Source organism: Strigops habroptila, chromosome 4, assembly GCF_004027225.2.
Source record: "Strigops habroptila isolate Jane chromosome 4, bStrHab1.2.pri, whole genome shotgun sequence".
Classification (NCBI taxonomy): Eukaryota; Metazoa; Chordata; class Aves; order Psittaciformes; family Psittacidae; genus Strigops; species Strigops habroptila.
In genome coordinates, this window is record NC_046358.1 from 58,946,031 (window position 1) to 58,972,134 (window position 26,104).

The 26,104-nt window shown below is 37.5% G+C and overlaps 1 protein-coding gene and 1 long non-coding RNA gene across 4 annotated transcripts; one reads left to right on the forward strand and one right to left on the reverse strand.

Annotated features, from left to right (window-relative positions):
- On the forward strand, positions 1-19,725 carry LOC115606251. The gene is made up of 3 exons (XR_003990864.1): positions 1-12; positions 9,684-9,687; positions 19,643-19,725. It is a non-coding gene; the product is annotated as an uncharacterized LOC115606251 (long non-coding RNA).
- Positions 9,485-26,088, reverse strand: APIP (APAF1 interacting protein). 3 transcript variants are annotated; one of them, XM_030481823.2, is made up of 9 exons: positions 25,855-25,925; positions 21,133-21,233; positions 18,005-18,053; positions 17,248-17,423; positions 16,580-16,697; positions 15,692-15,827; positions 12,917-13,084; positions 12,236-12,358; positions 9,485-10,870 (listed from the first exon to the last, which is right to left on the reverse strand). In XM_030481823.2, the coding sequence occupies exons 4-8, from the start codon at positions 17,305-17,307 to the stop codon at positions 12,259-12,261; spliced, it is 582 nt and encodes a 193-aa protein (XP_030337683.1). In that variant the 5' UTR covers positions 17,308-17,423; positions 18,005-18,053; positions 21,133-21,233; positions 25,855-25,925; the 3' UTR covers positions 9,485-10,870; positions 12,236-12,258. The 3 variants fall into 3 exon arrangements, with proteins under 3 accessions (XP_030337683.1, XP_030337682.1, XP_030337684.1); XM_030481822.1 differs by lacking the exon at positions 17,248-17,423 and having other exon boundaries at positions 25,855-26,088; XM_030481824.1 differs by lacking the exon at positions 21,133-21,233 and having other exon boundaries at positions 25,855-25,906.
- Positions 26,089-26,104: the final 16 nt, after the last annotated feature.

The following is a 26,104-nucleotide window of genomic DNA, read 5'->3' on the forward strand; positions in this document are numbered from 1 at the left end:
CCACCCAAATCAGTGGCAATGATCTCAGGTTACAGGATGTTTCATCAGCTGCAGAACACCTGTATTGCATAACTCAAGTAAGTTGAACAGTACACCTATCTTGAAATAACACTATGCACTCAAGTTAATTGCACAGTTATTGTGGAAAAAAAAGCCCACGAAAATTAATTACTTGGTGGTAACTACTCAGTGACTATCAGCAATGGCAGTAACTTGCTTCTTTAACTTAAGATAACATTTTCAGTGCTAGCCATTTTACAGTAATCATGTAGATTAATCAATCTACTGGTGTGCAAACAAAATGACATTGTGGAAAAATGCTTGCACATAACATCCCAAGCTAATGCAGCAAGAAAAGGTTACTCCTACTGCCTCCATAAACATTACTGACAACAGTATTCATAGCTTATTCAAAAATAAATGGGGGAAAATAGAGTAAGTGTCTTCATTGAATTCCACCCATGTTCTGCTGCAGGGCAATAGGGAAAGATGCACAACTGGGAGAAAAGGAGGAAGAAAAAAGGTACATGATTGACATGTATAAATGAAGATGAAATAGTCACTTTGGTTTTGTTGTCCTTATCTGTGGCAAATGATTTGGGTAAGGGAAGATTATTTGAATTACATGGTGAAACATATGTTCTATCTCATTTTCTAAGCAAAAGGACTACTGTCCTGTTTCTTCGAATTATTACTACCTCCAACTCTCCAAACCTAAACTTCAAATTCTGAGAACAAGACAGAATCAGCTTCTCTTAATGGGGGTGGAAATTAAATAATCAATGCACCTAATAATTAGATTCTAATTTTTTAACATGGAAGAGAATAGTTGGTTGAAAAAAGAGAAAGTTGAACTTCAGGCTTTCTAAACATTAAAGAAAGAACTATTTTTTGATCAATTTTCTGAAAACGGTTTTGAATCAATAGGTTTTCCCAATGGATTTTAGCATCCATGCCTGCATGTGGACAGAAAGAACCATGGTTGATCTACATAAGGATCGACAACAAAATAAAATAGGGCATGAATAAGAGATTGTTTATTCAAGACCTAACATGAATACTCCTATTCCAAGATAAAAGCTTATCAGTGCTAAGTCACTTCTTTAGGCTAGACAGCTCCACCAGTTACAATGATGCTGTTACACAGTACAACAAACTCTCTTTCTCTGATTTGACACACTCAGAGGGGCTTTTTCTGCTGTTATTTCAGTTGAGCTTAACCACTTTCTGGTCAGAACAATGCAGAATTTAATGCAGTAACAATACCATATTTACAAAGACATGATATATTTGTGTTACTGTCTTGTCTTGAAATCCCATTTACTCATTTGTATGCATGTCAGCATTTGAATTGGGCCCGTTACTGTTTTTCCTGGGTGTCTGGAAAATTGGGATGCAGTGTTTTGAGTGCTAATGTAATAGAGACCTTGCAGAAACAGTATCTATTAGAAGTTCACAGCAGCCATTGTTTTGTATGTATTTCACTAAGGTGCTTCATTATTAATGAAAATTCTAAGGGAGTTGTTCTCCTCTATTAACGCATAACAAGAGATTTGAATCTATTATTGAGTCATAATAGCTACTGGCATGGTGCTTTTTTCAGTAGTAACTGGTTGGAGAGCAACCTTTGGACATGTTCCTGCAGCAACACCCACTCTTCTAGGGAAAAGGATTATCAATGCAAATTACAGGGGTGTGATTATTAAAGGTTACTAATTTGAAAAATAAAAAATTTGCTGAGATGAATGACTGGTAAAAACATCTGTCATCCATTTCGGGACCAAAAGAAGATTATAAGAAACATGGAAAGTGAAAGTTTTTGTTAAAAGGGAGGCCTGGAAGCTGCAATTTCTCATTTCTCTAGATTTGTTCTAAAGTTCCTATTCAAATCCCCATTTCAAGCATTGACAACTATTCTCAGCCTCTTAAATATTTATTAGAGGTGTCTAGTCCATAGGTTTTCTCCTTGTTATCTAAATTTCCCCTAGAATTGTCCACAGTCACCAAAAGCCTTGAGTAGCCAAGCACCTGCACCAAACTTAAGCCCTTTCAAGAACCAGAGTCTTGATAATCTTTGCAGGATGTGAGCACATTTGGGTCAGGCTGTGAATAAAATATTTCCCACGACAAAGTGACTTTTTAAATCCCTTGTTATCTAAATGACACTTACTCAAAAATCTCCAATGCACTTTAATTCCTTCTTCTGCTGGAGAGTCCTCGTATCTCCAATGACGAAAGCTTTGCTGATTGACAGTACTTTAACTTCCTTCTGCTGACTCATCTTTCTCTAGTTCAAGCTAAAAAAAAGATAGGAACACAGATTCAAGTATCTATAAATTAAACACAGATTAGAATTCAGGGCTCCCCTTCCCCACGTAAATGATCTGTTAGTTGCTTGAGGTTTCATAGTTGCCCACTATCTCCTTCTGAGCCAGTGAAACTATTCACAGCATCTTCAGTAAGAAGGAATGAGAGTACTTCTTCCAAATTTAGAATAACTGAAGTTTTAGCTCTCTTCATGGAGGTGGGCAAAACCTGGTTACACCTCCTCCTTATGAAAAGGTACCAGTTTTTCATCATTCTGAATGAGACCATTAACAGCTTGGGTACAATCTGAAGGAGCTTGGTACTTCCTCCTCTAATGAATTGATAATCCCTGGGTAACTGCTTTTTTTCAAAGACAGTGCTTAGGCATCCATCTTTAGGAATGGATTCTAGGCTGAGATTTCTCAAATAGGAGGAGGCTGCTTTCTGCTGTGTTCGACCTAACACCCAGATATCGCTTTAAGATTAAAGACCTAGTGTTGCTCATGTTTGCTACTGATTGCTTATCCTACTTCACATACAGCTTGTATTTTAAATATGCAAATATTCTTATACCTTTGAATACAAAAGTTTTTACGAGGAAGTCCATTACAATATCAGAAACCTACCTTCTCTTTTTCTATAGCACTTTCAAGCTCTAAGTCCTTGAAAGATGCTTAAGGAAGACCAATACCTTTACAGAGCTTAGGTTGATCATAGATGAGTCAAAGACCTGATATTACTTCTCTGAACAGGACCTAATTTTTACCCAGCTGGGAAATCCCACCTTTATCCTCTAAGAACTCAAGCATGGAAGTCATAGTTTGGGAGAGGGTGTTGTGATTTTAAACTGCTGTTGTGCTCACTTGAAGCTGAAATGATCAAAGAGGATAGTTTCGATAGTCCCAAGAGACTGTTTGGGTTATAGAAGCTAATTCCCAAGGACATCTACAAATCCTTAAGAAATGTTATACCCTCTGCTCCTGAAATCATTGTCTTATTCTCAGCCCCTGATGGAAAGCTTGCAAGAGTTCTGCAAGGAAGGATTCAGTTGCTACGTTATACTCCATCCTGGTGAAGTGATCTTTGGCCTGATCATAACCTTTTTGACAATTTAGTCTTCCTACTGAATCGAAGACAGTGAGAATTTCCTCTATAGACGTTAGTAATATTAAAAAGTGCAATTTCAGTGCACAACTGACGAAGTGTGAACACACAACTTGTGAGACTATCTTGACTTCAACGTCTCCTGACTAACAGCATTTCAGTGATCCCTGCTGCACTTCAGCTCTCTGTCTTTTATTTATTTGAAAACAAGCTTATTCTCTTATTTGCAGAATTTGAGCTCTGTTGTTTCCACTGGACTGATACTTCAGGATGAAGCAGGATGAAAACATTCTCTGAAAAAAACCCCAAACCCTACAGAAAAATGTCAATTGTAATTCAAAATAGTAGCTTAAAGATTTAAACAAAATACGCAAATGAAAAATATCCCAAAACAATTATTAGTATTTTTTTTTAAAGAGAGGATAATTACCACTGTAACTAAGTTGATGTTACTAGCATGGACCATAAAGTTCTTGATCTCTCTATCAGCTTCTGAGCACACTGAATTTGCATCTATGTCTTACAGCTTTTTGTGTGATGATCCTGTAACTGGAAATCTTCTTCTGACCTAGCTGACACCTGTAGCACAAGGCTAAGTCTGCCCACTTAGTTATCTAACTTTGTCAACTTCATGACACTTCTCCTGAGCTCTTCATGGCTGCATTTCTCTAATTTGTATTTTATTTTATTTTTTTTTTCCATGTGCAAGATAATTTTTATGTTACATTCCCTGCCATATTACTTTGAATTTTCAGGGATTTTAACACCTATTCCTTGTGGTTTTCAGCTTTATTCTTCTTGTTCATCTGCTCCATATTTCTCTGTTCAGGAATCCTGTGCTCATTCCTTGTGCTCATTATGGAAACTTCTTACTGCATATTAGTATTTTTTTTCCTTCTTTCATCCTGAAGCATTTCTCATGTGTGGACACTTTTTTCATGGAAAAATCTTTGTAAAACTATCCCCTGTGTTGTTTGTTAGGATCAATTTTGAAGATGGTGTGAGGATCAGAGACCTATAAAGATAGGTAAGGCAAGTAGGAGCGTTGCAGAGATTTGCAGAGCTTTGGAGGATTTGTGGAAGTGAAGCTGTGAATGGCCTATCATTAATAGTACAGGATGTAAGCAAAGCAGTTTTGGGATTTTTTTTTTTTTTTCCCCAGAGGTTAAGCCTTCTGGTAAATTTCTTCATAGAGATTTCTGCATGGATTTTCACATACAGAGAAGCATGACTAGGGAAAGCTCATGACTTGTGTAATGCTGGTTTATGGCATAATGCCACAATTTCACTCTCAGTGTTGAAGCCTGGAAACCTTTATCAAGGTAGACTTAAACTCTATTATGGAGAGACATTAAACTTAAATATAGCTTGGATGACTATGTCACATCCTTTGTCTCCCTATGGGAACAGGTTGCAATGTATTGTCATTTCACTGTATTTGGTAATTGATTTTGTGCAATGTGAGTTTCGGGTTACACTAAGTTATTGAGTATTTACTACTTGTTTGGTCATTGTTCTCTTCTGGTCTAATTAGAATTAGTTCCTCTTTTTCAGTATGTGGTAATTTTATTTTTAGCATTTCTAAAATTTGGAAGGAATCTGTGTCGTATTAACTACTTAAAATGTCCAGACCTCCCCTTTCAAGTATAGGAGTCTTCCTCATCGAGGACTAGAAATTTCAGACAGGACAATACACCTTAATGTACGTTCATATAGGACTTTTTTATTAATAATATTGGACTAACTATTCAGACTACTAGGACTCTGCTGTTTTAACCATAGTTACAGTATAGTAAAACACGGTACTATTTTCTAGTACAACAAAAGTGTTTTATTAGTGCACGAATTGCAGTAGACAGTGGTCATCATCCTACTCATTTAACTGTGCTCATCTACCAATGTTGCTACCATTGCTACTAAATGTTGTTTTATTTAGGTGTCTGAGACCTTAATTATATTCTTATTGCCTTTACTACAATTAAATAATTTGTTATCATAATGTTTTCCCTTCCCTCGCTTGAAACATTATTCTCCTCTTGGGCTATGGCTTGAGGCATGATAGACTGATCTGTCACTGAAATGTTATTGAACAGGTTCTCCTCCCTCTATTGCTTTTCAGAAACAGCAGCTGCCCTCTTCCTACTCCTACACATCTCTTTGTATCCTCATTTGCTTTAACCATGGCAAGCAAGCATGACAGTAGCCTTGAGGTTTTTTGGTTTGGTAGTCGGTGTTTTTTGTTTGTTTTTTTGGGTTTTTTTTCTGGCAACTGGACTTCCAGGTTCAAATAACTTACTTATCTAAGTTGAGTAACAAATAAATAACTTTTCAGATACCTCTACAGCACCCCAGCCTCTAAGCAGGTTTACATGGAGGAAGTATCAGGTAACAAGTGTGACAAATTCTGTACTTTGGCAATGGGATTCTCCAAACAAAAATCTAAAGCGTGCAACTGGATTTAAAATGCAAATCAGGGACAGGGACTTCCAGCCCTGACTGAGCATTAATGTGTTCAGAAACATTGAAGTGCCTTGGTTTTTAATTTCTAATGTACTTTCTCTTTAGCCCTTCTGCTAAACTCCTGTATGGACACTCCTTTATTTACGTACAGGTTGAAAAACCTACCTGCGTTATGAAATTCCATTGGTTTTGGCTATGTTTTTCATAGGTGTCATCCCAAACCCTTGTTTTTGTGGTGCATGTGCTATTTCAGAAGTTATCGTAACCTGAAGGCAAGGGCATTAAATAAAATGATGACCCAAGAAGATGTGCTAGCTTGATTTTGAACACATGACACAGGTCATAAAAAGAATAATTTTTTTATTGCAAGAGTTAAGTTGCAAGGACTGTTAAGTTAAACTTAAAATAACCCTTTTAAAAGTTGTTGAGGATAATGAATTAGCCAGGAGGAGTTAGAGTCTGCTGCTGCCAACCAAAGCGCTTGGGGACTTGAGATAGAAGTGAACGATAAGAAGTAACTTTCATGCATTCAAATAAATTACATGTTGGGCTTGGCTTAATCCTGGCATCAGAATGATCTCTGGGGTTTTCCCTGCATTATCTTAGTCTATGATTATGCAAATATCCTTTTAATGTAGCGACTCTTTAACAGGAAATTAGTCTCATACTTGCTCACAGGCTCTTGCAACCAACAGACATTTGCTTGCAAAATCCTAGTCTGTCTGAGGTACAAAAGGCACATTAACCCTTGAAGTGCCAAAATTTTGCAAACATGCAAACAACAGGACATGCTCGGATATGTCAGGGATGTAGCAGATGAATCACGAAAGAGAGAATTTTCCTAACACAGAAATATTCCTGGGTTTGAAAGTTCAACCAGCATACAAATGGTATTAAGTTTCCATTTTGTTTCATAAGGAAAATAGGGGAGGGAGAAAAACCTTACAGAAAAGCCGGATTAAAACTGCGTAAGACATGGAAATGAGACAAAGCATAAAGACAAGAGAAATGTGATCATTAGTATTAAATGCACAGCAACCTCCTGAGCCCAGGTAGTCTGCATCCTCATTCATGGACAGAGATGTACTCTGATTTATTGCAGTGCTGTTTTCAAGAACTGCACAAGAAAGGGAACTGGGAGGGTAACCTGCTTTGTCTGGATAACAGGAACTTAGGAATGGGAATCAGATGCTTGGAAAGGCAGACGGCTGATATCCTTTAGGAGGGGTGGAATTGAAGTCACAAAAATTGCATTGTGCTACTTGTCATAATATTCATGTAGATCTCTGAATAAGCAGGAAAGCTTGTTTTCTTATTTCTCGTTTTTGTAAATCTCTGCCAGGTTAAATTATATTTTTCTTAAACTAAGGGTTTCTAGTATAAGAGGTCATATTTCTTTTTAGGACAAAAAATACCAGTTAAGCATTTGATGCCCGTCTTGGATACACTAGTGATAAATTGGCAGCTAGTACTTGAGGTGCCCCCCCCCAACCCCCTTTTCTTTCTTTATCCCTGATTCAACACAGACAGCTAAATCCTCAGAGTTACAGGGGAACCTAATGAAATTAAGCACCTAACTTTCCAATGGGATTTAGGGTAGTACCTGATTCATTCAAGCTCTTTTGAAACTCCCATCAAAGTGAACTGTTCAAGGCATGACCTTAAGGAAACACTTGAATGGGCCACAATATCTAGACTTCCAGCTCTGTGCTTTAAATGTAAGACCTATTCTTTCTTCTATATCCAGTGTATTCTGTTTGTAATTACCAGAAATTACCATTAGAGAATTCAGAGTTAATCTGAGGCTCATTAAGGAGCAAGAATTTATGCTTAACTATTTAAATAAATTCTTGTTGATCTGGTTTCTGGAGATTAAACTCTGTAATTTTATCTGTCACAGATGGGAGAAACTCGCTAGTACAATAGCACAGTATCTTAGGGTAAAAAACCCCAACACTTATATGTAAGTAAGTACATCAAGAGTGGGTGTTTGCAAATGCTATTTAGGCAATATGAATTTCCATGATTCCCCATTAAATCCCATCTGGTCAAACACACTCAGTCCATTTCTGGTATTGGGCGCTAATTTTTTCTGACTGCTCTAGCAGAATCTAGTGAATGCCAGATTAAGTCTGAAGACACATAGAAAAAAAGAAAAATTTGCTATTTGGAATTGATTTTGTTTTCAATAGATTAAAATCCTAAGAAACAGGCAACTGCTGAGGTTTCACTAGCAGTTTCACCTCCAAAATAATCCTGCACTGGTGGACGCAGCATGCTGAACCGCTAGCATTCAGATTTAGCAGAAACAGGTTCCTGTGCTGATGATGTCATCCAGAGAATTGTGAGATTTTATTTACCATCTGGTCTATGCAGTGAACCCTTGGGTAGTACAGTGGCTTCAAAACCAAAACATTCTCCTAATTTCTTTATTGCTTATGAATTTGTAGAGTACATGGCTGATTATCCCCTTCAGTAGGAATACAGTAACTTGTATCAACTCAGTTTTTAAAACAATTTTAAAGTTAAGAAGCGTGAATATCAAACTATGTATTTTCTTCTGTTCCTTGATACAGCCATATAAAATGCTCCAGGGTTTGGTGGGGTTTTTTTGCCAATTTGCCATCTTCTGTGAAACGGCAAAAAAATTGTAAGACATATTTGCCAAAAATGAATTTAGAGGAAGGTTACTGGTTTATTTGTATTGTTCTACTAGTCAGTGGGCTTTTTTAAATGTTAGTTTTTAAATTATGATTTCAGAGTTAAAAGAAACAATGTCAGTTGTTCAGGCATTACAGCATTCACTAGAGGACCTATGCTTATATAGAGCATTACAGTAATGCTCTATGCTTACTGTAAGTTAGAGCTCTCTCTCTTAATGTTTCACGATGCTGTATTCTGCAGTTTTGTTTCCTTCTTGGAAAGCAAGATGTTCACTAGGAAATTACTTTTATTGGGAAATATTGGAACTTATTTAATTTTTTGGATGACCTACTTGAAATGGGAATTATGTCATTTTTACCTAAGCCTATTTGGTGATACTAAACCCAGATAATCGGCTTCAAAGGAGATAAAGTCTTTGTTGCAAATGTATAAAAGTACCTACCTGGCTTATTAGCCTACAATTCACACCAGAAAACGGTCTAGTATTAAAAATGTCATGAGTTTAGAAGCTTTAAATCCTATGAGAAATTTTCATATTTTTGTTCTACATAATTGGAGCTAAACTGTAAGGGCCTTCTGAACACTTTGGGAAGCACTAATCATTCCACAAGTTTATTGAAGCCACCAAAGCTGTGAAGGCATCGATTTCTTTGTTGAGAGTTCACACGCAACCAGATGTGTGAAGAGTGTATTATTTAGCTCATTTCCATTCCACTGAATGGGACTCTGAGCATCCTGGAATCCTATATGAAAGAATTTACCAATTACTACAGAAATTTGGTATTTCACACAGATTTTAGAAAGCCTACAGACTGGCAAATTGTAGTTGGATGAGGAAGTGAATATTTGTAATCAACATGACTGCAGAGGAATATATCTAGCAAAAAATACCTTTCCTTCTGAGTATTGCTTTGTAATTTGCCATTGCACATGCAGAATAAAGCACCACCAAGTGTAAAATCATCTTTATCCTTACAAAATATCAGTAATATGGAATGACACAATTACATCCTATTCTGGCAGCATCATCAGAATGCCAGGGGAATTTACTTTTTACAGAAATATAGCAGTTTAAATGAAGAATTATAGGTCACAATCAATAGACGGCAACTAGATTTCAAGACAAAGTGGACCATCACATCAAGAAGTATTGTTTTTAGCATGCCCATAGGAAAGAAAAGCTGAGGGAAATACAAACTGCTTTCCCTTCATGGCAGTTGCACCTCTGAAGTCTTGAAAATACTTAGAGATGCATTTTGTGCTTAAGTGGAGCACAGGAGTATGCAGCCTATCCAAAGTCACTCTCTGATGTAAAAAAATAACATTTTTCATCCAGGTTCTTACTATTGTTCACATCCACTCACAAGATGTGGAAAATTGCCACTGACAAACAAGTGTCTAGTAATGACAAAATGTATTGTAGAATAACAGAATGGTTTGCATTAGAAGGGACCTTTGCTGTCTAACTTCACACTTGGGACTAGAGTCTCAGTACTCAATCAGAAAGCTGGGCAATCAAGGCTTAGACTGATGCCACTGGGGGCAAGTCTCCAGCCCAGGAGGTTTTGAAAGAAGACACTAAGACACATAAATTTGTGAGACTGTATTTTAATGAGCAGTTTGATTAAATCTATCTTAGGCTGGCTAATCATAGGTCATAAAAAAGCTGTTTTAAAGTTGTAATAAACAAAATCTTACTGAAAGGGAATGAACCTAAAGAGCTAAAATCCAGACAAGACTCAGAGCAGTCAGTCAGTAACAATTTCCAAATTCACGCTATAAAATTATGTTTCCTACTCATTATAATGACAATTACAAGAATCTAAAAATATATAAGATACAGGCTTAATTTTAAAAAAAGCTCCTATTAATATGGCAACAAATCACCAGTTCAAACAACGCTTTCAACTTCTAATTAAGGGGTTGTCCTCACTTTCTTATCAAGAATGAAGGCTACTATAACTTTCAGAAATGGAGACTTAGAACAAGTTCAGTGTTGTAGCAGTAGAGCAGGATCAACAAATGCAGGTTGTTGAAATATGAATTTCTAGAGCATGCCAACACAATGTCCCATTAATTCTCAGTCTTTTTTCAAAATCTTTTTTTGCATCTGAATTTTTATTCCTTCCACTGTAGCATTTGCCAGGATAAATAGCAATGATTGTTCAGCTTTGTTTGTTTGTTTGCTTGTTTTAACTCTCCTTTTCTTCTTGGATGTGTTTACAATCAGAACTGACTGCTAACATCTGTCAATCAGCCGAGAATAACAGCACCCACTTCTGGTTTTAACAGCACGAGGTCATATCTGGAACTCCCATCATCATGTAACAAACCTCTGTAGGAGAAACAAGATAAAAGTCAATATACTCCAAAACTAGACACTGGGTCATAAGAAATAGGCAAAGGAATATTAGTGCCACTATATTAGCCCAATCTATTCAATTGCAGGGGCTGAGGAGCAATTTTAGACTGGTTCTCGTGGGCCAAGAGGTAGCTCTGTTGCAGGTGTGGTAACCAGCATGTCTTCATCACTGTATGCAGTGGCAGCACTCCAAATACCTGTTCATGCAGAGACTCACTTGACAGCGAGACTCCTGTCCCACTACTTCCTCCTGTAGTGCGAGCATACATACTCATGATCCAGGTACCTGTCTGTTCTGGGCTCACATTGCCTGAGCAGCCATTTTTCATCTCTTCTGATGCAACCATGGTGGGTGGAGAGGATTATCTGATGGGCCAACTGTGCAACAAGTGGCCTATCCTGTTTAATTAGACCACCGCTTTGGCCTAGCAACTCCTTTATAATCTCAGCACTGGTATCTTGAAACTTGCCTAGATTTTCAGGAAGAAGCATCCAAGACTTTGAAATGTTATGTTACTGCTATGTTTTGCCATACCAAGTGGTATATTGCTTATGTGAGAATTATTTCAGGGATCCTTCATATAGAGAACTGCCTGATACATAATCTGTATGCATTACACCTGATCAGTACTTCAAAATTCACAGAATCACAGAACAGTTTCAGCTGGAAGGGACCTTAAAGATCATCCAGTTCCAACCACCTGCCATGGGGGAGGTCAAGGGCAGGGACACCTTCCACTAGACCAGGTTGCTCCAAGCCCTGTCCAACCTGGCCTTGAACACTGCTAGGGATGGCGCAGCCACAGCTTCTTTGGTCAACCTGTGCCAGCGCCTCACCACCCTCACAGGGAAGAACTGCTTCCTAATATCTCATCTAAATCTCCCCTCTGTCAGGTTAAAGCCATTCCCCCTTGTCCTGTCACTACATGTCCTTGTCAAAAGCCCCTCTCCAGATTTCTTGTCGGCCCCTTCAGGCACTGGAAGCTGCTCTAAGGTCTCCCCGGAGCTTTCTCTTCTCCAGCTGAACAAGCCCAGCTCTCTCAGCTTGTCTCCATAGGAATGCGTGATACAAATATGTTTTAAAAAGCAACCGCACTCCAAGCAGTACATAGATGCTAAAATACACACAGCACATATTTAACTATTAATACATATCTTTTTGATGCATTTGGGATAAATAAGCATTATTTCAGGCACAAATGCAATTGCAGCAGTAATGGAGCAGAGTGGGGGAGGTGTGCAATACTGAAGGTTCCTAAGTGGGAAAGCAGGCTGAAGTAATGGTGTCATGTGTAGTCTCTCCCTCCAAACAGATAATTTCTGTAGATAAATTCACACCTGAATATAAACGTTGTGGTCATTTACAAGATTCCGTTTTCTCCTGTTGGATGTTTTGAAGGATCTAGCCCATGCTGCTTCATCTGCACTGCGATATCAAACAAGTAATCGTAACACTCACACCTAGAATTAAAAGGAAAATAGAAGTGAAATGCAAAGTAAGGCCCAAGTCTTACCATGTTTTTCAAAAAGTAGTGATTTTCTTCCTTGAGCTTTACACCACCAGTGTAAAAGTCTGAATGCACAGCCCCAATATAATTTATTTCCATTACTGCTATATGTGAAGTGCCCAGCATTTTTGCTACATGATCCTGATTTGCTGCATTTCCATCAGCAAATGAGGAAGTAAATTCAAAAAATGGGACTAGGGAAGACTACCCAAACAGTATTAGCAGGTGTCATATAAAAGCAGAGATTGCCTGCAGGTATCATATGAGGAAGGACTTGTCCATATCAAAGGAAAATGTTGGCAACCTATCAGTCAGCACTGATGTGAAAGGAAAACCAAGTGGTAGTATCATGAAGGAACCCATTCCCAAAAGCTCTCTATACATTCAGCGAGGCCAGAGCTTAATGTTCTGAATCATTGTCCATGGGTTGGAAATACCCATGACATTAAGGTCATTATTAAGATTTTGAGGTATAATGGCAAAAGATACCATATTCCTGAATTGTACTCACATTGTTTTGGCTTTTTCCCATGTTCCTCCCCATACATAAACTCCATGACGTCTGACCAATACAGCACAAGAGTCTGGGTATTTTTCCAGTGCACGTGCCATTCTTTCCTTGAGATCCTTCTCCTCTGGTGTGTTCTCAATAATGGGAACCACTAGTGTATCATCGTATCTAAAAGAAAAAATAATGATCATGTATTTAAAATGCCATGTCTGGATGCATGAAGCTTTTCCCTAAGAAACAAATTCTCTGCCTGTGTAAAGATGTTAACAAATTCTCAGCACTAGTGACTTTATGCTCTTCTCTTGTGAGTCATGCTGTAACCTACGAACTCTCAGGAACATCTCTCACTCCCAAACCTATGCTATTCTGGCAATACCTAAGCTATACTTGAGGCACAAAAAGAAAATAACACTTTAATGTATTAGATGTAGCTATTCAGATATATCACTTTGTAGTTCAGTCCCTTTACAACTTTTTCAACACTTCATTCTGTACTGGCATCACCTGCAAGTTTTATCTCAGATTAAATTATTTAAAAGAATCACATCATGAAGAAGGAAATGAAACTGTTTGCTTGAGAGCAGAAAAAAAATAATTTAGGTAGTCCAAAAAGCCCCTGGAAATAAGATTGTCCTGCTAAGGCATATAAATAGAAAGTAGAGTCAACACATGAAAAATAAATTCTCTGTGATGGAGTCATTGGTGGGCTACATGTGATCTTAAGAGAGCCTGAGAACCCTAGCTCCAAAGACAAGATGATGCATGTTACTCAGTGGAACTTGCTTAAGAGTTTCTTCTGAAGGAGGACTATGATATTTGGCATTGCTTGAACCTTAATTAACACTGGCAGAAACTTGTTTAAATAGTTTTAATAAGTCCCTAGCTCAAGTTCAGATTTATCATTGAGATCACAAGATATTTTATGAGTTGATGCTAGTAGTAGTTACTTTACAAAACACAAAGGAAGCAATGGTAAAAATAATAAAGCTTGTACTTCAAATCAGATATTCAGAAAACTAAGAAGTTTCATCTCTTACAATTTTCAATGCTGATGCTTTCTTCAGGAAGTCTATACAAACAGTGAATGGAGAAAACTAAGTGGGTCTTGTAGGTTTACTTGGACTTTTACATATTCTGATCATTAAAATTGGATTTGGAGTGTTTGCTACTAGAGAGGCCAAATGAGCGAAGACATTGGTTTCCTAGGTTCTGCTTTCTACTTAAATATGAGTTTGGAAGTAGGTATAAATACTGTAACCGATTATTAATCCTAACCGTAAGCTTTTTATCAAGAACTATTATCTATAAACCCCCATGGAGACTCTGAATGACTAAAATACTTGGTATCTCGTTAGTTTTATTGAAATATAAGCAGCCTACATTTAGCCAAACCTTCATATACAATATTGTGGGACAGTCTGAGACTTTCAAAGCTATTTACTTCAGATCTAATTGTCTTTCTACTGAAGTCAAAGGTAAAACTATTCTCGCATCACTGAGATCACATTTAGGCTAACAAATACTTCTGATTATCCTACCTGTAGCATTTTCCTGGCTAGCTTCCAGAGAAGGTTTATGTAATTAGAAACAATATATTGTCAATCCTTTTTTTGAAAGATTCTATTCTGTACTATTGAATTTCTTCTGAATTCAAGGGGAAGCTTTGTGTGAGGCAAGACAGTGCAGTCAGCCTAGCATAGACAAATATGTCCTTAGGAACCATGTAATCTGGAACTTCATTTCTTTAGTTTTTTTTTTTTTTCTGGTAAATTAACAGCATGACACAGGACAACTCAGAGATATGGAACCTAATAAATTCAAGATTTCCTGACTACCATTTAGGAATTTTTGAGAATTCAAAATGCACATCCAAAGAAGAAAATTGTTGTGGATGTTTTTTAAAACCAGTGCTGTTAGACAGTTCATTACAAGGGGTGTCTTTTGCCACATTAAAAATACAAATGCTAATGCTGACAAGAACGTATAGCTGGTAAGTCAACCAAAACTGAGTAAAATGTGCCCGCCTATAAAATCACATGCCAGACATATGGTTTCCTCCCTTGCCAAACAGCAATCGATAGTTACAAAAATTAACATAAAAAAGTGGAAAGAATTTAGCATTTCAATTTTTCATCTAATTGTCACATATTATATAAATGTTGTTTGTGGATCTCAATTCAACACTCTGTGGGTGGAGTCCTTAAAACAAGCCATCACACATAATTTGGAATAACTCTGCACTTACCTCAGAGCTCATCCTTGAAAAGTAGTAACATTACCTTTAATGAGCTGTTTATTCTGAATTTTCTTTCAAAGTCTGTCAAGTAAAATTTCAAATCCTTCACTCTCTTAACATACTCTTCACTAGCGGAGGCAGTGATACGTGAAGTCTACCCAAATGTAGTTTGCGCATTATCAATCCAACCTAACGTTGGTTGGCTTCAGTTTCAGTTTAACACTGTATAGATGTGTTCACATCTTTGTTCTTGAGATATCTGTCAGGACACAGCTCTTTACTTGGTTTGTTTCTGTAGCTCAACAGACCGCCGTAGCCTTGACATTACAAGATCATATCTCAGATTCCTGCCATAGGCTTGAGACCTTCTTATAGAAAGCCAATGACTAATTTATTCCAGATGTCTTTTTACTTCTTATTCCTAATACTTCATATTACACGCTTCTAACACATATAACTCAAATGACTTGTCATCTACTTATATTTCTGAAAACACATGATCAAACTGGATGCCTCTTTTCTTAAATATAGAGAAGTACCGGTAATAGCCTCCTGAAGTACACTTCTGGATTCCTTTTATCATCTCCTGATGGGTAATAGTGAACTCACTCCCTGGGTAAAGAAGGGTAGCCATAACAGCAGCCTTGGAATGCGTATGGATGACTGCACCTGCCCCTAAGAACAGAAAAAGAAGATAAAAATTTATTTTTAGAATTAATTTTAAAACCTATTAACAAAATTTTTTCACATACTTGATTAATTTCAAGTATTTATCATTATTTTGATAATGATAAATATTTGAAGTGAATGGAAATGATGGAAAGACAGGCAGACAATAATTAAAATTTACTTATAAAGTTGCAATGTTGCTAAAAATACGAAATGAGTTTTCCTCTGGCACACATGTAAGCTTCTTGTGTGGGAAGGTCAGAAAAGACTCCCTAAGTCCTTTCTAAAGTAACAGAAGTAAATCTGAGCCAATAGCAAAAGCTCTCTATTACTGTCCACTTGCAGAAGAAGTTTTGTATTTTTTTCACCTGTCCATAATTCAGAGCCTTTGATCCCAGCTAAGTGGTGTAGAAGGAGCTAAAACCATAGTTGCTGAATTGGCAGAACTACTGGTATAAAACTGCTGTAAATCCTCCAGCTCCTTGACCAACCTACCAATATACTGCACTAAAAATTAGTGCCAAAAAGATGATCACAGGTACAGCTATATGAGAAGATTTAAATGTAAATGACACTCACAAGATGTTACCATGGATTACCTTCTACTGTACATATTCCTTTGCAAATAAATTTATTTTACAGTTTCATGTTTATTTCACTATAACTTCTCTGTATAAAGAAGATGATGAATATCAATTTTGTGGATGTGTAGATACAGTGTTTCAGTCAACAGTGAACTAAAAGCACTTGCTACGCACCTCTCATAGTGTAAGCATTCATAAAAAGAGGTGTGCACTGGCTCTTCTTCAGTTTCTTGTGTGGTGGAGGACCACTGATGTCCTGTTCATTCATGTCACAAACAAACATATCTTCTGGCTGTATGAAAGAAGAAATCATTTTGAGCTGTGATGATCCCTTCTAGGGAGATAAAATATATATACACTATATATTTAATACAGAATGTGATTTTAACTTTGTAAAAGTGCTGTAACACACCACATTTATTCTAGCTTCTAATACTATTTACTGACAGCATTAAATGGTAATTAATATTAGGTCTTCTTATTCAGACTGCTGCCAAGCAGATATTCGTAAAAATAAAATTTTCTCAGAAAGCCTGTTTCTAAATAACAGACAACAGATCAAAACGAAAAGTAGTAACTGATAAAGGAAATGTAGATGTACTTTTCCTTCCCCCCTTAAAGAACCAACAAAGGACATGATTTAAACCTATACATAATATATTTAACTTGATGAACTATTTTCTAAATCTTGCTTTTAGTAGCTGTACGTGAATGTTACCTTTGCCTCAATCACCTACTCATAATAGTACAAAGAGTTGTTCAGGGCAGCAATAAAACTTTCTTCTTTAATGTTATTTTAAATATCAGCAGTAAGTACAATTGCAAGAGATTTCCTTACTCACTGTGCTGAATTCACTGCTACTGCTAGCAAAGAACAGACCACCACAGTCCTGCCGTATCATCTTACTTGCCTTCACCTGCCTTCCTTGCTAACATCCCCACTGAGGACTGCTGCGAAGCTCCAAGTTTCTATCAGTGAAGAGATTCCTTTAACTTCTCATTGTATTTACCCTCAGACCTATAAAACAACAAAGTCCTCTCACATATTGTTCTATTCTGGGGGAGTTCCTACTGTCATATAATAGTTATCATTTACCATTCTCCCCTCCACTTCTACTTTGGGGTTTTATTTTGGACAGGAGGCAGACAGACAAGGTCACTTTTTCATGTGCAGAGCCCATATATTTACTGGGTATATTAAGACAAAGATTTGTAATCGCTCAAATGAAAATAAATAGAGATGAGGTGTTAATGCTTAATTATGTATGTGCCACGGTAACTTCACACTGCAGCCACACAGCTAGAAAGCTTTTCAAGCTTGACAAAGAATAAAGATGGACTTTAATGATGTTCGAATCTCACAGTCTTCTGTGTTAATTTAAAGCAAAGAGATCATCAAGACTAATCTACACTGGCCACTGAAACACATGTTGGTTTGCTATGCTAGTGGAGCGCTGGGTGAAACCCTCAGTTGTTTCGATAAGGCAGTCAATAGTATAATAAGTTTCTAACTTTACATAAGGAAAAATGAAACTCTGAACAAAGGTACTTTCATCTATTTCAAGATGAACTCTGTGGTAAAAATACAGTTGAACATACCTGTATTCTTTCCTTTTGGACTCCTGAAGGAGCGATGTAGATTTCATTCCTATGAAGAGTTACAAACAGGGAAAAATGATCAAGACAGGGTTGTTCAACTGCATGGGCATTGAAGCTCTCAATCCATTGAAAAGTTAACAGTAAATCTGGCTCCTCATACCGTAATAACTTCCTTGCTTCTTCTACAGATTGACATGTAGATGGTTTTCAAAACAGAACCAAATCATACAAGGGCATACAAAATCTTTAACTTGCAGGACTACAAAACTGCTTTCAACTCAACAAGATCCAAAATGCACGTAGGAAGCACAGCTTTGTTTTTCCTACACATACCTAGCCTCCACCTGCAATAATTCCAAACTCAAATCTCCAGAATTCAGAATAAATAAGGAACTAGAGAAATCACAAGCAGATACTGATCTGACAAAACAGGTGACAAAACTATTACTTAAAAATCCACAGGCTACCTATAAACAATATTATCTGTAGCATTCTACAACATAAATACTTTACATTTTTGTTATAACTGTGTAGTTTAGGTTTTTAATGCATTTATATTACTTGTATTGATAAAAAGACAACACTATTTCAATGCAATTAAATGACTGAAATTTAATTCCATTTGCACCAGTTCTTGCAAAGACTTTAAAATACTGATTTAAAGATGATTATAAGATGTAATCTGAAATATTTTCAATATTAACAACTTTCCCCTTTCCCCCCCTTCACTCCCCCCCCCCCCCCATTATCTCTCTTGATTGTAATCGCTGTTTGGTTTCAACAGTAACATACTAAATTCAGGAGCACAGAGACATCTAGTGAATAATTAGTCAAGTTACAGACACACTTCCTAAGGAACATGAGATATTTATATTTCTGGACAAGAGCACTTGAAGAGCAATGAAGCTGGTGAAGGATCTGGAGCACAAGTCTCCTGAGGGGAGCTGCTGAGGTAAATGGGATTGTTCAGCCCGGAGAAAAAGAAGCTGAAGGGAGACCTTATCGGTCTTTACAACTGCCTGACAAGAGGCTGTAGTGAGGGGGGGGTCAATCTCTTTTCCCAAGTATGAAGTGATAGACCAAGAGGAAATGGCCTCAAGTTGTGCCAGGGGAGATTTAGATTGCTATTAGGAAAAAATTCTTCAATGAAAAGGTTGTCAAGCATAGGAACAGGCTGCCCACGGAACTGGTGGTCACCATCCCTGGGGGTATTTAAAAGACATGTAGCCATGGTGCTTAGGAACATGGTTTAGTGGTAGACTTGGCAGTGTTAGGTTTATGGCTGGACTCGATGATCTCAAGGTTCTTTTCCAATTCAATTGATTCTATGACTCTAACTCTTCACAAAATACAACTCTTTAGGATGATTTACTCTTCACAGTGGTAAAATGGCTGAGAATCACATAAAAATGTGGCTTTATCATATTTATAGTTATTAACATTTATGAATTAACACTGCCAACATTGCATTAATTCAGTCTTAGTTTCTTTGCATGAGCAAGACTAATGAAAGTTCAACATACTGAGAAATCAAATGGTAATTTGGTTACTAACGAAAGACATGCGTTTTTTAATTAAAATTATGTTGGTTTTTTTCTTTTTTTAGAAATTAAAAAAAATAGAAATTAAATCATTAAGGGAAAATCTGATGATGAAATATAGCTTTCGAAATACATGATACCTTTGAAATACAGGACACCTGACACACAATTCTAGATCCAGTTTTAATATGTTATCCCATGTCCGAATTGTCATTTTTATTCTGAGTAGTTGATACACAATGAGTAATGCTGATTAGAATTAGCTGAGAAGACCAGTTGTTAGAACTTCAATCAAATTTCAATCATTCTTTCACTATTTCCAATGCAACAATTCTAAGCCAGTCTGATCTCTGCTTTATAGCTATTAATTCTGAACCACTTCTGTTATTGTAGGTATAGAACAGTACAGCCACATAGATTTCAAGACCATGTACAGTATCGGTACCAACTCAACTATGTATTTTGGTGTAGTCTGAGCAATCAAGTTATAGAACTGCTGGGGGAAACTGTACTATGTCAGTGTGTTCTCTGTTGACACCATTTGTCTTGCCACAACCAACATCAATCACACTTAAATTACAAAGAACATAGGCTACATTTAGCTACTGATGAGAAATTAGTGATAGAAATATATTTCCACAAAGAACTTTAAAAACAAGAAAAAACCCCTCATCATTCGTGTCATTACTACTGCTGTTGCTGTGCTTGCAAAATCAAGCAGGGAAGTGAAATGACCTGCACAAAGCCATTAGAATAGCACAAATATTAGCATTTAGAGCCTTTCCTTCATATATATCTCTCTCATATATTTGAATAGCAATGGCTGTATGTGTCTGCATACAAGTTTACATCAGAGAAATTAGAGGTCGGACACTTTCAAGTTAGAGTGTCACTACACCCTGTGACTGGGAACAGAATTGCAAGCACGGTGCAAGGTGTTTTGAAGAAGGAGGACTTCTTTTTCAGTGGCCACTGAGAGGAGCTCTGTCTCCACTGAAAGCCTGGAGAGTATGAACACGGGGAGACTAGCAAATGAAAAAGCAAACTCGTGCTCCTCAGTAGTGGATACACACGAAAAATTATTTTGCTGTTATCTGTTAGGCTTTAGTAATATTTTAAGAATACCTCCTTAGAAATTAACTCAGTAGAATGGTAATTTCCTCCTTAAACGAAATGTCCTGCCTGCAAAATGTCTACGGTGGGATCCATCTCATCTAACTGCGGGCATTTGAAAGCTGTGTGCCAGGTGTAACCCACCCTAAATTCCATAGTCAATGAAATTAAAAAGAGGAAATGTGTTTTCCCTTAAAGACAATTCACCTACCTTAAACTAAGATAGCAAAAAGACAGAAAAAAAGTCACCCTGTGAAGATTCTCTATTGAAGGGACTGCAATGACTAATTCAGACTAGCTACCTCCCTTCTATATGGTAAAATTTAGCATACTGTTCATTTCCCCTCTACCTTCTCGCTCACTCTTGACTTTCAAACATTTTTCATGCAACTGAAATGCCCTCACCAATTACTAAACACAGCCACCCCCACTCTGCTCTAACCATCCCATTCTTTTTCTTCTATCTTTACTTACCCATGTTTCAAGCTAATTCCTCCACCAGTTCCTGTTACCCAGCCTAAACCATAAAACAGCCTACAAAGCTCTGGGATAAGATTTCTTGGATGCAACTTCTCCTAAAAATAAAGAAATAAATTAAAACCCATCAGAAACATCATAAACCTCAGCACTTCAAAGCTGAAATTAAGTTTAAAGGGATAGTACTTTTATACTATAGTATGACAGTCTGATTTATGCTTATGAACTTCAGTTACAACATGAATGCGTGTTTGTACAATGCCCTTTATGCTTTGCAGGAGCCATTCAAACCTTGAAAGGAACAAACCCCCCCCCCCCCCCGCCCAAAATTCATGTCTGATTATCCTTCACAGGAAAGATTTAATCTCAAATTTATTCAAGTGCAGTGGCCCACAGGTCTTACCCCAGCAAGGTTAAATCGAAGACTATTGCTATTTAAAAAAAAAAAAAAATAGAAAAAAAAGCATCTAACATTATCCATTTTGAAAAGTACAACTTTTTTTTCAACTGAATCAGTTTTCTGCAGGTTTATTTTGCTTGATTTACAAATTTCAGTAGAACAGACTTTATTCGTTCTGTTCTGCATTTTTACATAGCAGTCAAAAGTACCACAGACAACAAGAGTAAATTATTTGATGAAGTTCACATTACTACATTTTCACAGCGTGAGATTACCTCACATGCAGTTTAGCCAGAAGGCAAATTGCATTAATATTTCTTTCAGAAGGAAAAAAAGTTCTTAATTTTTTCCATATTCCACTGTTTAGTACATCAATAAATATCTATTAACCAAAGTATCTGTAGTGCCACAGATCAATCACATAGTTCATCTAAACCAGAATGGGTTTACAGTACAAGCCAAAACTATTTATTGGAAATTCTCAACATTACTCTGTACTGAACATATAAAACTAAGAAAGCTGTACCTAACAGGCAGTGGTCTTTGATAAGTGAGTGCTACATTGGAAAATTAAAGATTTTTAATGTTGGATTCATTCGCATAAGAAATAGAACCAGTATACACAAAGAAAACTGTCAGAAGTTACTTTAATTCATGCTGTGTGCTTGAATATATGCATTTGCATGTTGTTTGAAGTATTTCTTTCAGATTATCTGAGAGAATAAAAAGCCAGGTCACCCCCCCATTTACCAGTGTAAAGATAAAAATCATATGTTCTTTCACAAAGATCCTGAACCCATGAAGTAAGTAATTAAACAGTAGAGAAACAAAGCAGTAATTTTATTTATGACAATTTATCTCCCTGGGATGGGGTACAATTTCGCCCCATTACCACAGTAATACAGCTGGGTTTGTATCTTATATGCATTACATCTGCTCTGTACTTCAAACTTCACAGAATCACAGAATGGTTTGAGCTGGAAGGGACCTTAAAGCTCAGTTAGTTCCAACCCCCTGCCATGGCCATTAATGCATGTGTTGTATGTTTACAAACACAAAACAAGCACAGTGATGTGTAAATTATGGGTCCTTGTTTTGTTGTTCTGATTTATTGATACAGAATTAATAGCTGTACCTAATTCACCTGTCACAAAACTGAGTCCCACAGTATCTTGTTTAATTCTTATTCAAAATAACGTTGCTGACTATTTCTAACCTAGGTACTACAACCAGTATTTTTTATTTCAAATAAAAATCATGTCTCTTCTACTTTTGATGGAATAAACTTACACTAAATAGGTTTATATTACTATTATTTATTGAATGTACACAGCCATTTAAAAAAAAATAAAAAACATTCTAACATTCCCACAGTTGTTTCATATTTTCCCTGCTGGATGAATCTAGACATTTAGTGCAAAAATTATATTAATGGGGGAACGCAAGCGCTCTTCACCATTTTAATAAATCATCAAAAATAATTTTGAAAAGTTCAAAATCAGAAGCTACTTTAGTAAAAACATATGAAAAGAAACATAATCAAGGATTTTTGACTATTTCCCTGAAGAATTCCAGGATTATAAATCAATCTTCAGTATTTTTCCAGGATCAGTAGATATTAACCATAAACTACCTAAACAAAAATATTACTATTTCATGTTTAAAATTGCTGATGATAAAAATGCCACTTCTTTCCATAACTAAAAGTGGGTAATTGCTATAGTAAGTCTGAGAGTGAACATGTGTGAAAGCACAAGGAAACTCAACAGGATTACTCTTTGTCAGATCTCAATTAGCAGTATTTTAAATTTAATTTTCCAGTTGAAGTACAGATCCCATTGATTATCTCTTTTTTCATATCTCCAACTCAGGAACTTCCTTCTTCTACATGCTGTTATGTATCAATGAAAACTCTACAGATTTCCATGAACTAAAAGAAGTGACTAATTTTTCAACCCATTTTTCTTTTGAAAAGAAATTTGCTGGTAAATCTCTAAACAGAAACTGACTGGAAGTATTCAGAGAAAAATTAGAATCTACTTCCAGCAGTCAAGTCTTTTTTTAAAATATATTATTGTATTCTGGAAGACTGTGGTTGCTCAAGGAAAATGAGCTTTTTCCTATTTTATTCAAATTACTGTACCTAATATGATTTAAAAGAACAAACCAAAGCAAACCCACCCTCCTGACCCAAAACCCCACAATAGAGTGTGTATTCAATATAACAAAAATCAAGCTAGACCGAGGCTACCTGTTGAACACAATTTGTAAAGGTTTTGGGCTTAATTTTCAAAAGGTGTAAAGCTGAACTACAGTGTGGATATTTTAAGATATTACAGTAAATAAAAAGTGCCTGAAATATGCACCTGCCTTTCCTAAATTGCTTAGAAATCATAGATTTTTGTCAGAAGTAAGCATAGGCTGCACAGATGAAATCATATGGTTGATATTTCATACTGACAGGTAGTAAATAATGATGAGGTTTGTCTGAATAGCCATGCAGTGGTAAGTCTGACGTGGTAAACCAGATCTGTGCTACACTGTATACATAAGTGTACATACACTGAGAAAAGTATCATTGATAAGCTGGTAGATTTCTGTTTAAAATCTGTCTTTAGCATAGAAATGCATCAACTAAACCAAAATAGCAAAAATAATGTCATGATCCTTTAAAAAAGTTTATTTTCTACACCACCTTCAGCACCATACAAAGATTCTATAATGCAAAAGGGAGTTTTTTAAGCGAGAAAAAGGAATAATTGTAAGGAAGAGATAGGAAAGCAGGGCAGTGAGGATTCTTACTCTGCTTAAAAGACTCAGACTGTCAATTTTTAAAGTAACTACAGACCTCCAAATGAAACAGATCCTCCAAATGAAAAAGATCATTTACGGTTTGCCTTTTTTATAAATTTGGTTTTTTTTCACTGCGGCAATTAGAAACATTAATAGGATTTTTTTTTTTTTTTAATGACAAGCGATTAGCTGCTCCCGTGCTCAGCTTAGTCATTCATGCTCTTGAAAGGCCATTTCCAAGAGAAATGTTTCTTTAGCATGGGGAAGGCACATTACTGGGGGTAAACAACCACAGAACAAAGAGAACACAGGCAAAAAATTAAAAAAAAAAAAAGGCAAAAAAATAGTACATGCAAAAACCGGGAGACAGGTAGCTAGAGACTCAGTAGAATTCTTTTCCTTGAAATATTAAGAAAAAAGTGCTGGTGTCCCTGTTCTCTCTCCCCACCCCAACACCACAGTGACTCTAACACTGAAGACAGACTGATCCTTGATGGTCTAAAGTGAGACCATAAGACTTCAGCAAAAGGGAACTGGGATTTTGTGAGGAGCTGGAGATCATCCCCTGACCCTTAGAATCACAGGGAGCGGAGGTTTTGTTTAACACAGCCCTTCTGAACAGACGGACCACTTCCATGTTATCAATGTTGCTACAGGGGGCTGCATGCCACAGGAAAGTGCTTCCAGTTGGTGTTGGATGAACAACACCTGGGAAGATGAAGTGATGGAAATGGCAGCCTGGGGCAAGTTTTACAAGGTTTGGAAGCCCCTACTTTAACCTCATCTTTAAAACATCCTGAGTCACAAACTCCACAGGCAATCTGCTTATAGCTGCCCCAGGTTAGAAATATTTTCCTAACGCCTAACGTAAACATTGCTTGCTGAAACTTAAGCTTGTTGTCTCTTATCAGACAGTTACAGACATAAAGATGAGGTTCTTTCATCTCTGTGACAAGATTTCATATATTTACAGGTTGCCCAGAGAAGCTGTGGCTGCCCCATCCCTGGCAGTGTTCAAGGCCAGGCTGGACGAGGGTTGGAGCAACCTGGTCTAGTGGAAGGTGTCCCTGCCCGTGGCAGGGGGTTGGAACTGGATGAGCTTTAAGGTCACTTCCAACACAATCAATACTGTGATTCTACGAAAAAACCCAAACAATCAGAGAGAAAGGCCAAACTAAACCAAACTTAACTCCCTAGAATTATCACAAGTAGAAGGGCCATAAGCCCTGTAACTGCAGAAACACTGTCAGCCGGCAGCACTTTGAGAAGTGTAGCACGTTTCACAACACCTCTGTGCTCTCTGCTAACTAACAACTACGACTGTGCCTGATGGGCAGAGCGCGGAACCCTCAGCACTGCCCAAGTGCCACGGCGGGGCCCGGGCACACCGGTAAGGCCGGTGCCGGCTCACTGCCGCATGTCAAGCCGCCGGCACTCCCTCCCAGCCAGCGAGGGGACCCTGGGCCGCCGGCCCGGCCCGATCCGGTCGGGCCCCGCCGCGCGGGCAGGGGGCGGCCCCGCGTTACCTGCGCGGCGTCCCGGTCATTGGCGGCGGTGCCGTTCGCTGCCATGGCGCCCGTGCGGGCGGGCTGCGAGTGAGAGGGGTCCTTTGTCCAGCGGCTGCCCGCTGAGCGCCTGTCTACCGCGGCGGTGTGGCACCGAGCCTGGCGATACCCTAGCCGGCTGGACGTGATGGGATGTAGAGACCAGTCCCCCCTCGGGTTGGGTGTGCGGCAAAGGGGCAGTACCGGGTGAGGGGCGGGCCGCTCCTTTTTC

Coding starts and splice junctions, on each gene's coding strand:
- APIP (XM_030481822.1), bottom strand. CDS start 25,899: ATGGCAGCGAACGGCACCGCCGCCAATGACCGGGACGCCGCGCAG. Junction 16,698..18,004: donor TCCAAAAGGAAAGAATACAG/GTATGTTCAACT, acceptor TCTTTCATACAG/CCAGAAGATATGTTTGTTTG. Junction 12,359..12,916: donor TGGGAAAAAGCCAAAACAAT/GTGAGTACAATT, acceptor TTTTAATTCTAG/GTGTGAGTGTTACGATTACT.